The sequence below is a fragment of the Tursiops truncatus genome, chromosome 19 (genome assembly GCF_011762595.2).
Source record: "Tursiops truncatus isolate mTurTru1 chromosome 19, mTurTru1.mat.Y, whole genome shotgun sequence".
NCBI lineage: Eukaryota > Metazoa > Chordata > Mammalia > Artiodactyla > Delphinidae > Tursiops > Tursiops truncatus.
In genome coordinates, this window is record NC_047052.1 from 28,513,839 (window position 1) to 28,526,666 (window position 12,828).

The window sequence follows — 12,828 nt, forward strand, 5'->3', positions numbered from 1 at the left end:
ATTGAATTTGTTTTAAACATGATATACTACAGTCACATTTTTATAAATTTTTTATATGCTGTATCTTAAAATCAACTGTATGAGTAGACCTCCATCACCACCCTCCCAAATGTCTACTCACCGTAAAATCACATGAGCAGTCCTCACTGTCACAAGAAGAGACTATGTAAAAAAAAAAGAGAGATTTTTTTTCTTTTTAGTAAAATTTAGGATTGCTCAGACCAAATTTACTTTTACAAAGTGATAAAAGTTCTCAGTTCAATTAAAAATCAGGTTGGGGGGCTTCCCTGGTGGCACAGTGGTTGAGAGTCTGCCTGCTAATGCAGGGGACACGGGTTCAAGCCCTGGTCTGGGAGGATCCCACGTGCCGCGGAGCAACTAGGCCTGTGAGCCACAACTACTGAGCCTGAGTGTCTAGAGCCTGTACTCCGCAACATGAGAGGCCGCGATAGTGAGAGGCCCGCGCACCGTGATGAAGAGTGGCCCCTGCTTGCCACAAGTAGAGAAAGCCCTCGCACAGAAATGAAGACCCAACACAGCAAAAATAAATAAATAAATTAATAAACTCCTACTCCCAACATCTTCTTTAAAAAAAAAGAACATCAGGTTGGAGGTCGGGGACTTGAAGGAGGGTAGTCACAAGGTACCAGTTATAAGATAAATAAGTCCTGGGGATGTAATGTACAACATGATGACTCTAGTTAACCGTGCTGTATGGTATAATTCAAAGTTGTGAAGAGAGTAAATCCTAAGAGTTTCCATCACAGGGTAAAAAACATTTTTGGGGGTATGAATATGCGATGATACTTATCATGGTAATCATTTCACAACAAATGTAAGTCAAGTCATTACGCTGCACACCTTAAACTTATACAGTGCTGTATGTCAATTATATCTCATTAAAACTGAAACAAAAAAAAAAGCAAGTTACCGACCATTTTATTTCATGTGCTTCAAATTTCCATGGAATATTTTCATGACCTAGAAACAACTTATATTGAGCATTTTCCTGTTAATAGGTGGCAACCAATTACACCTGTCCATCTCCTGGGCATGCCTTCTACAATCTTGAGGTCACTGAGTTTGACAATCACTTATATTTTATACTGCATTAAGTCACCATAACTGATTATCCTAAGAGGGTGTCTGAATACTTGGTGACCCTATACCCAAGGTACAGCTTAGGTACTACTATCCTAGATATGAATCCCTGCTCTCTATATAATGCTTTCTGCACCCCCTTCACCCACGCAGAAGAAAACAGATGAAGGAAATCAATAACAAAATAAGACCCTCATAGTATTCTGTATTAAAGAAACTGATACTAAGAAAAATTTCTTCTTAATCTAGCAGAATAAAACTGTTAACGTTCTTTACGTTTGAGATCAGGAAACTCCCGTTTACAAATGGAAAATATTTTACATAGAAGAGAAACACTATAAACATAAAAATATGATTTAGTTCAAAATATCAAATCTGTAACATAAATTATCTTAAAAAAATTGATGAGCTAAAATTAAAATATGCCCTATGATCCAACAGACCTATTTCAAATGTCTTTAATTTTAGGTATACCTTTTTTCAAACTTTGGCCTAATACTAATTAAAAGTTAGAGAAACAAAAAAGGAAAACCCAGTATCATTCAAATGGTGATTTATAGTAAAATATATCTAAAGCAAACTAATTAACGTCAGAGTAAATAAAATTTTAAACATATTTTTTTACATGTGTATACCTTTCACATACAGAAAGTATTCAACTAGGATTGCAAATGTTTTTATTAAGTACTTAAATGTTCTTTCCTTATTTTTCTTACACTACTATATTATACTCTGAAATGAATGCTATTAAGCAAAATAAATTTTAACCCTATTCTAACAATTCCCAATTAGTAGTTCAAACTCAGTATTTTGATATTAGCTATCTACTGATATTGATATTAGATATCTATTATTTCATTTTTTCCATTAATAATAGCAATTATGGACAAGATAAAAGTACTTTGCCTTTGGCCTGAGGAAAAAAGCAAATATAGCCACTGAATATAAAGAACATACAAAAAAATTTGATTTCTATTGAACAGAAATTAGTATTTTCAGAAAGGGTTTAAAAGTAAATTTTAAAATATACATGAATATCTCAGATTATTCTTTCAAAACAATGAATACAGTTTGCATATATATTGTATTATTCTATAAAATCTTAATTTATGGCCTATCTGAAATAACCAATTACAGGATATTTCCTTACTAATTGTTACCAATCATTGTTTACAATATCTTAAGGAGAAAACTCTTCCCACTTGGAAGTCACAGAACTTGGATTGTGCTACTTTTGCCACTTTGGAACTTTAAGCAATTCACTTCACCCTCCATGCCCGTTTCCCCATTAATAAACAGGAATAATAAAATGAGTCAATATATGTAAGGTATTTAGAACAATCCCCAGCATATAGTAAGCACTATATAAATGTCGGCAAAAATAATTACAGTTGACCCTTGGGCAATATGGGAGTTCATCCCCATATGATTTATAGTCAGGCCTCCGTATCCAGTTCCTTTGCATCTGTGGATTCAACCAACCAGGGACCATGTAGTACTGTAGAATTTACTACTGAAAAATATCCATGTATAAGTGGACCCACAAAGTTCAAACTCACGTTGTTCAAGGGTCAACTGTACTTTTTATTATGTTGTAGCAAGGATTACGTGAAATAACATATGTAAAAGCAATCAGTACCAATACCCAACCCCAAACGAAGGAACTCAAAAAATGCTTGTTAAAATGAAGACCAGATATCCACCGTGGGTGAAAATAATCTGTCAATAATCCTCTAGCTTCCTTGAAAACACATAGGAACATAATCAGAGCAAAAGCCCGTCTCTGCATCTTACCTCTGCAGCCATGAAAGCCAATGTGTGCATCCCATGGGTGTAGCCTGTGACACAACAGACAACTGCTAATCCACAGCAGGAAAGCAGCATAGCAATCAGTAGAGACAGAACTCGACCATGGCTACTCATCGGTGTGGTGGGAGAAAAGGAAAGCTAAAAATGCAAAACAGGAGAAGGAAGCTCACTCTTCAGCATGGCAGTGTTAATTAAACCTGACTAAGCATGGCAGTGTTAATTAAACTCAAGGTTAACCTTGGTGTCTTTGCTTGGAGGTCTGTGCGTAGCCGCACAGCCAAATGGAAGCCGAAAAGTATCCCATTACCAGATGGTCAAAATTCTCCAACCAACCTAAATATGAGTATGAGCTGATATTTTGAGATCTTTATCATTTAATTTATGGAATATACATTATGTTTGCATCTCAAATTCTCAAGGATCCTCCTACCAGTGGGATTATAAACCTCTAGAAACAATTTGCCAAAGGAATGTAATTCTCTCTTCTGGCTTCAACAGGACTCAACTTCAACAGGGCAGCACCACATTCTGTTGTGTTCTTTCACAATTTTGTTCTAGCCCTAATCCCTCAAAGTCACTTGGGAGGACATTCCTAGCCCGTTCACGGCTAGGACAACTGAAGCGTAATCCAGGTGCAGACTGACTACTACCATAATGCTATGTTAACAGTATACAGCTTGGCAAGGAAGGCCTGGAGCTGTGACTCCTGAGCAGGAAGGTGTAGATACCAAACCAGTCGGGGAGGTCAGAAGCGCTTGTCCATGGCCTGGGATGGGGGCTGAATTATGAAACAGCTGAAGGCTTTGGAACTTAGATTAACTCACACAGACGTGCAAGGACCACCATGGTCCATGAGGACTGGGTAAAGAAAGGGGCAAGCAGGGTTGTGGAGTGGGTTTAATGGAGGGGCAGGATTGTAGGCGTCCATTTACTGGGGATCCACGAGATTAGTTCGGGACTACTAACAAATGAAGATTCACCCACACAACTCTGAAGCCAACAGGCAGATCTTGTACCCAGACAGAAAAGGTTCACTTCTCCAGGGACCAAGGAAGCCAAGAGAGCTAATTCAGCCCTGGCCCAGGGTGGAAACAATGCAAGCTAGTCAGAAAGAAGGGCTCCAAGAACCAGAGTAAGAAGGGGGAGAATGGAAGGAGATTAGAACAGAAAACGTCTGGAAGAGACCAGTTTTTCAGTTTATATATTAAAGTTTCCTTGCACTGTGATCAAAACAGTTTGTGTAGGTGATTTGACCTCACGGGGGCTGTAATGCAACACTACTGGGGAGGGGAAGGAAACCTCCCTAGGGGACACTGCTCCTGCATTCCTTGGCTGCTGCAGAAAGTTCCTCAAGAAACAGGTAGGAGGTACCTGATCCAGGAGCCTTCCCTGGGAGAGCTATCCTGCACATGTGTGTCACGGCTCATTCACATTACACAATTCAGACCTGGCAAATGTGTGCCTAAGCAGGAAAAGAGCTTGGCTAAAAACTTACATATTCAAACCGGTCCTTGCAGAGCTGAACCATCAGATGCAGAAATACCAGTCCAGCAAACCAGAGGCACCACATGACCACTTCTTCCACTGTCTGGACATTCAGCACACCAAAAATGAAAATGAACTTGTAGAAAATGAAATTCCAAAACTTGTCTTTGAGGTGCTAAAAAGAAAAATATTTATAAAGGTGATTACCATTATACCTAACCCATTCAAGGAGAAGGTAACATAACAAAAGCTGGCTTCTAAGGAGAAAATAGTCTATTCTCAGCTTTCTAACACTTGTCCACAAGAAAATATCCATAGAAGGCAAAGAAAAAATGAGCCCTCTGAAGAATAAAGGGAAGCCACCTAGAAAGTAATCTATAGATTTAGGATTGACTTCCTTAGTTATGAAATTTTAGCCATTAAAAGGGGAGTGATATTAGTTTAGTACCTTATGTATTAATAATACATATACTTCTAACACAAAATAAAAAAGAATGGTGAGAGCTACAAGTATCATTTTTAATACTTCTACTCTCTAGATTTTTAAAACAAACAAAAGAAAAAGACTGGACATTCTTCTTCCATTTTTTTTTTCAAACATCCTTCAGATTCAAAAATAACATATGCTCATTTGCCAGCCATAATCAATAATGTATGAAAAAGTACAAAGAAAATTAAAACAAAAATGATGCCTTAACATTTTTATGCATTTTTCTTCCTAAATGTAAAACATTGATTTTGTATACTTTTATTTCACTTACATTGTGAGAACCTTACCAGTGCCAATGAATACTGTCTGAATAAGACCACTTTAGTGGTTACACATGGACACCGAAATGTTTTTTTCACCATTCAGAAAATGTTACAATGATTATCTTTGTACAAGTTTCTATTTTTTCAGCATTACAGAATCAAAGCTTACGGATATTGTTATGGTTTCTAATAAGTAACATCCATCTGATTTCCAAAGAAGTTATATAAATGTACACTCCCAGAGAAGTATATCTGCTTCACTGTACTCTTTCTTACACTGAGGATGTCCAGTTTTAAAAATCTTTACTATCCTGAAAAAAAGGGCAATGAGGGGCGTCTAGCCAACAGATATTAAAAGATACCTCAAGCCATCTGTGGGAGTGGTGGCAACTGAGTGCAGAGGATAAGGATGAAAATATGGCTCCTAAGTATATTTTTATGTATAGTTTTGAACCATGTGAATGTTTCACAAATTCAAAAACTTAGAAAGAAAAGCAAAATTGAATAAAAACAGAAATAATTGAACCTACATGTGGAACATATTGATAATGTGACTATTTAAAGATAAGAGTTATTTTGAGAACTTTAAAACACTGTACTCTGACTGTACACCCTTTGTTCAGAGAACAAAATGAACTAGGAATCCTTGGTGAATGTCTGTTTCCAGATCTGGGGCAGGAAAGCATGAAGTGAACCTAGAACATTTTGTGTCCTGGTTCTGAACCTTCACTCCACCATCTATCTGCTGTGTGGCTTTGGGCAAGTTACTTACAATGCCCAGGCTTTGGTTTCCCCATCTATAAGATGGGTCTTATAACAACAGCGTATATCTCATAAAATAGCTGGGGTAACTCAGTAAGTTAATATATGTACGGTGCTTAGATAAGTGCCATAGTAGGCATTAAGTGCATTTAAAAAATTCTTTGTTCTACACTGCCACTTAACTGTTGAATATTTGTCCAATTTTAGGTAGTCAATGTCTTTGCCTCTAGCATTACTCTATTTCTTCAAGTTTAAGCACCCAGAGAGTAAACCCATGTCAATTCTGTAGCATTCTAACTCAAAACGGTGCTTAAGGGCTTCCCTGGTGATGCAGTGGTTCAGAGTCCGCCTGCCAATGCAGGAGACACGGGTTCGTGCCCCGGTCCGGGAAGATCCCATGTGCCGCGGAGCGGCTGGGCCCGTGAGCCGTGGCCGCTGAGCCTGCGCGTCCGGAGCCTGTGCTCCACAACGGGAGAGGCCACAACAGTGAGAGGCCCGCGTACCGCCAAAAAAAAAAAAAAAAAAACGGCGCTTAATAAATGCTACTGGATGACACTGGTCAAAAAACTGCCATCACTGAACAACATGAAAGACGTGATCTATATTGAAAAAACTGAAAGTAGAGTTGAGTGACAAATGTGCCCATTATGATTACCTCCAGGTATTTGAAAAATCTCTATAATACTCCAAGGTTATGTTTTCTGTAAATTTTGAACTGATATTTAACATTTTAGGAAAAAGAAAGCAGTATGTAAGGCCCACTGGTGCCAGATCAATCCACCAGCAATTAGGTTGCTTGCCTGGCCTGACCAATTTCTGGCCCACAAGTCAAAAGTTTTTCTTGAAAACAAAAGAAGCATCAAAAAAAAGCTTCTGTATCCTACCAAAAAACCCTCTACGTTCTACTGATCCCATCTGGGAGACCTCTGGAGTCGATATTTTGGAGAAAGTACTAAATACTCACTAATGAAAAATTTCTGGGAAAACAAAGAGTCCTGCCCTTAATAGCATCCAAGGGCTCAATCACACAGTAAATGCATTTCAACTCTAAACTAGGACCTCAGCTGATTTAATAACAAGAGATTTGGGTTGAAAAGGATACGTAAGGGGTGAGGCCACTGTTGTACTTTTAATGTAGTAGGTTCCTGTGTCTTACCACTGGGATAAGATAAAGTACAATATAGTTCTGTTTCTATGTTATTGTTTTAAAGGCCAGTTCTAAATTCTTACTTTAAAACACACTATTCTACACTCCATCCACTAAAATCCTTGGGGAACTGCCAATCTGTACAGTATGCTTGTGACATTAATTCTTTAATGAAAGCACCTCCTGCTCATACATGCATTCTGAGAGTAATGTTCAAATGTCAGACTATCTCACCTGAACGCTGCTTGTAGAATGATGAATCTTAATACACTTTTCCAAAGGGAAAACACAAAATCTCTCGGTAAATTCCTTTGGAAAAGAACCCATATTCTAAAGAATGATATATACAATTACTCAAACTAAAACAAGTCTGAGATTCTTTTAAAACTACTTCATAAAATTCATGAGGAAATAGCTATAAAGAACAATATTGGGACAACTTGGATACATTAAATATGGATTGTGGGCTATATAAAGTATTTCATCAATGCTGAATTTCCTGATTTTGATCACTGTGCTATGGTTACATAAGAAAATGTCCTTGCTCTTAGGAAACACATATTAAAGCACTTGAGGTTAAAGGGGTATGATGTCCCCAGTTTACTCTCAAAAGGATCACAAAAAATATGTATATATAAATAAAAGGCAACTGTTAGAGTAAATGGGGAAAAATGTTAATAACTCTGAATCTGGATGAAGTCTATATAGGAGTTCTTCATATTATTTGTACAACTCTTCTGTAAGTTTGAAATTATACCAAAATTTTTTTTCTTTAATCTGGTCACAAGAATGCATCCTTGCTATCTGGACTTACCTGTCTTTCGCTCACTCGAAGAGGGCCAAACACAATACACTGGATTAGCTTAGCCACCAACATCAAAACACAGCAAGCAGTATTTACTAGAACCTGTACACAAACCAAAGAAAGGAAGTTTATTTCCAGTTGAAAAATAAAAGCAGCTCTAAAAATTTTATATTAGGAATTCAGCCAACATTTCTAATAACTGAGACTTTCCAGTTTTCTACCAGTACAAGATAAGTAATATTTGAAGGGGCACATTTTTATGGGTGGCAGGGTACGGATGAGGAGTGGGGAGGAAGGTACCAACTCAGCAGTTAATTCACAGAGCCCTGTTCCAACATGTACCCCCCAGAAGGCCATCTTCCCCTTCAGTCTTAACTGAATTGTGTGTAAACTTTGTACTGTATGCACCTTAAAAAACCATAAGTGTCTCCTAGGTACATCATTTCCTACATTAAGATTTTGACAGCCTAGAAGAAAACTTTTCCAGAAAATGCAGTTATCGTGAACAGTGAAGTCCAGCACCCAAACATCCTGCCCTGCCCTGTCAGAAAAATAGGACACGTGGAGAAGAGTGTGGATGGTCATAAAAAATTCACAAGATCATGAAGAACTGAGAATCAAAAACATACACATTTTCAAATGTATTGCAATGGGACAAAAGATATCTGTGGTTGGTGTTGGCCTTAAAGTAAAGGTTCTGGGGCATTCGAGGGGAGTGGAATCAAGAAAGCAGGAAGAGCTGAGAACTGAAAGGCAACCATGAAACAGCAATGACAATCCAAAGCCTTCTTCACCAGCAAGTGGAAAACTTTCTTGGTAATTAAGAGAGGGATCGCCTTACACCTAAACAACAAATGTAATGCTTACAAAATGAAAACGTGGGCCGCCCCTGACTCAAAGGCTAGTGTGGCACATCACATTACTGATGTTCAAATGATTTCTAAAACCACAGAACCTGAAAAAGCCAAAAGGACCTTGATGAAGACGGTAAAGAGGACTTTTATTAAGAGCAAATGAAAACAAACACCAACAACGTAAAGGCTGCTTCAATCTTTGATTCACTAAGTTTACAGGAAGGTGGCCATATTCCTCTTTCCAGGTCATTCTTCCATCTACTTTTAAAAGAAGCAAATGATATTTTAAGAATAAGTAAATAAAAGGAAGGTGACGGAAGAGAGTAAGATAAGAAAGCAAACTCCCTAAGATCTCTTCAGGTTCCCCTTGGTGCTTCACACCATCCAGCCCTGTGGTAGCCCTGACACATTACATACAATGAATGGTAGCCCTGATTCATTAAATTATGTTTAGTTACATTCTGCCTGTCTAATGGGGCAAGGAAGTATGTGATGTATTTTCAAAGAACTGAAACAAAAATAGTGCTGAAAAATGAAACTCTTCTGGTAATTAAATCCTTCAAATAGCCAGGAAAAAACCCAAATTAGTTATCCAAAACATCCCACCTCCCTAACATGACTCCCTGTGGAGCAGCCCTCTTCAAAACATTCCAACAAATAGTGTAGAATACTAAATTTTAAGGAGATGAAATAGACGTTTAAAAGGCTAATCTTCATTGTGCTCTAAACCAGTTAATGGGAACCCCAATCATGTTAATTAAGAAAAAATGTCATAAGACAAAACTACAGCCCCGATCCTTCATGCCATATCCCCCAGCTGAAGAGGATTTTTAAAATCAGCCAAACATTCCAAGCCTAATTACAAAGCAGTTTTTTAAAATTCTTCCTGTTTTTGCAGGTAGGCTTACAAAGTAAAGAAATAAATTCAACACATTTAGCACCTACTTGCTCAAGGCATGTAGGACATTAAGAGAAATGAGGGTGATCTGGACCCTGCACTCAAAGAACTTTTAGGATCTACAAGACACAGAACTTGGTAAGCATCTAACAGACCAAGCCAGCTGCTGTGAGAACAACAGAGGAGAAATCAAATTTAGGGTTGCTTAATCATTTCTCTACCTTAAACAGCATTCTCATACACCTTGGGTTACAAAATAAGAAATAAAGTATTACTTCTCAGGTAAAACTTTTCTTAAGTTTTTCTAAGTTCAAAAATGAGGTATAGGGCTTCCCTGGCGGCGCAGTGGTTGAGAGTCCGCCTGCCGATGCAGGCGACACGGGTTTGTGCCCCGGTCCAGGAAGATCAGCTGGGCCCGTGAGCCATGGCCACTGAGCCTGCGCATCCAGAGCCTGTGCTCCGCAACGGGAGAGGCCACAACAGTGAGGCCCGCGTACCGCAAGAAAAAAAAAAAAGGAGGTATAAAAATTTTGTATCTTTGATTTACCAAAAAAAAAAACAAGTGGAAGTCCCTCATAATTCCATCACCAGTAGATAAACATTTCCTATTGTAATATAAATGGAAGATTTAAAAATCAGCACAGCTAAGAATGGAAAAAGAGATTGAGAAAGTAAACTGATATGAGAAAGGGATTTTATGTAAAAGGAAAGAGATAACCTTTTGTGAACTTTATGAAAGTGAAAGCTATACAGGATAGGAAGCAACTAAATTATTTTAAGATCATGAATGAAGTGTTTTTAAAAACATCTCAATAATTATTAACTATTCTATTCTACTTACAGAAAAATGTCTTAATTTCACAAATATCATCATTCCAATAAATTCTCAATTTTAAAATTGACAAAGGCTTGAAAAATTGCAGATACAGAAAGAAACATAATTACCATTCCTCATTTAAAAGCAAATCCCAGGATTACCATATACACGTTACTATATATAAAATAGATAATCAATAAGGACCTATTGTATAGCACAGGGAACTCTACTCAATATTCTGTAATAACCTATATGGGAAAAGAATCTGAAAAAGAATGGCTATATGTATATGTATAACTGAATCACTTAGCCGTACACATGAAACTAACACAACACTGTAAATCAACTATACTCCATTATAAAATAAAAATTAAAATAAATTTCCAAATCAGATCCCACTAGGTCATCAGTGATATCCTTACAGAAACAACACTTCAGTCCATATTTAAACCAACGGAATTGGGACAAACTTTCTCACCTCACTTTATCCTTGCAGACCACAGTAAAAGTACTAACCTCATTCTGCTGTACACAGCTAACTAATCTTTCTTTGTGAGCAGAATCCAAACTTAAATGTAAGTAAATCTAAGTACAAGGGGTTCACTGGAGCACTGTTTATAATAGCAGAAAAATGAAAACCAATTAAATGTCCGTCAGTGAGGTTAGTTCAATAAACCGTAAAACAGCCATTCAACAGAATACAATGAAGCCAGGAAAACTAAGTCAGTAGTTCTGCATTTACTAGCATTATACAGAACCTTCAAGATAACTTGCTCACTGAAAAAAAAGCAAAGTGTAGAAATGTGATTACTACGCTACCTTCTGTGTATGAAAAAGAAAGAATATATATACATACCATATATATTTGTATAATATGTAGATGTGAACTGTGTCGACTTGATCAATCTGGGTATTTCTTAGTCTTCTACTTAACACCAGCACTAACTATCCCCTTCCCCCCCAAACACACCTTTTATCAGTCTCCTCCTTTAAGGACAACTGGAATGTTACTTTTCTGTAGGCTCCCAGTGACAAGTATAAAATGCCAGTAATGCAAACTCCCCCCTATTATACTGATGCTTGTGCTCCTCTTTGCACAACATTAGGGAAATAAATGAGATTACGTATACAAAGCATGCAGCATACATCTAGCGAGCAATCAAACAGCAATCTCCTCCCCCCCCACTATAAAGATTTTTCCTATATTTTTAAGTTGTTTATCTAGGTTTATATCCTATTATTTACAAGTTTAGTCTTTTTCTTCAGCTGCCCCAACATTTCTGGAGCTAACATTTTTCTCTAATCATCTTTGGAATATTCATCTCATAAAGACTCAAACCGAGTAAATTACTTTCAGTTCTCAAGTTGTATAATTATGTGAAGATGGGCTCTTTGAAGCAGGAGTCAGAAACTTTTTCTCTAATGGGCTATCAGACAGTAAATATTTTTAGACTCTGTAGGCCACATGCTCTCAGTCACATATTCTTCCTTTCGGAAAAAAAAAAAACTTTAAAAATGTAAAAAACATTATTAGCTAATAGGCCAAATTGGCAACACGGTTTGCCAATCCCTGCTCTCAACGGTCAGTTCACTTTTATCCATTTTCGTTTTTGGTGACTTTTTCCCTTGACACTTCTTAAACGACTTCATTTGCATATAATTAAGTCATCAGAACCTTAAAACTTGTTTCATATGTCTATTTCTCCATTTTACCATGGCCAGCTCTTACAGTTTTAAAAGCAAATACATAAAAAAGAAAAAGAAAAAACCAGAACTGAAAAATAACCAGGAGAAAGTAATGAAACTAATGAGTAAGATTAATTGAAGTTGAAAAGCCAAAAACACCTGAACAATTCAAAACAATGATGGAAACTGATCAGGAGGTACTTTAATGGAAGTGACATCTGAACAATGTAAAATTACCCCAGAAATGAGTAACAAAATAAAACCTAATCTGGAATGAAAGTTCTAGAAAGACATGAAGAAACAAATAATCATGACAAACCTGGGTATTTGTTAGTGCAACAACCCTGGGAACCTCCCCTCACACCTGTTCTCAATGTCAGTGCCAGAAGGCCACCTGGAGAACTTCCTTTGGGGACTGGAGTCTTAGGTCACTACATCTCCTGGCCTCTTCCCTGTCTACATAAATCCACCTTCCCCACTGCAGTTATAGGTCTGCCCCTGAAAAGATCATCTCATCATGACAGCCCCTCCTCCCCTTCACTCCCACTTAAACCCTCTGGCCCATGAAATAATGTTCACACTCCTTAACAGAGCAGGCAAGGTTTACAACATCTGACCTTCACCCCATACCCCATCCTCTCCCTCATCAGTTTCTCAACCATTAACATGCCTAAAATCACCTAGGACATTAATCAAAATGAAGACATTATA

General features: G+C 37.5%; 1 protein-coding gene across 2 annotated transcripts in view; it reads right to left on the reverse strand.

Annotated features, from left to right (window-relative positions):
* Positions 1 to 12,828, reverse strand: part of AMFR (autocrine motility factor receptor) — a 41,938-nt gene that overhangs the window by 26,211 nt on the left and 2,899 nt on the right. For both annotated transcript variants that reach the window (XM_019935795.3, XM_073795564.1), the window contains exons 2-5: positions 7,872 to 7,964; positions 4,406 to 4,570; positions 2,896 to 3,048; positions 122 to 162 (exon numbers count right to left, since the gene is read on the reverse strand). In XM_019935795.3, the coding sequence (XP_019791354.2) occupies positions 122 to 162; positions 2,896 to 3,048; positions 4,406 to 4,570; positions 7,872 to 7,964 (452 nt within the window). The remainder of the gene's footprint in view (positions 1 to 121; positions 163 to 2,895; positions 3,049 to 4,405; positions 4,571 to 7,871; positions 7,965 to 12,828) is intronic.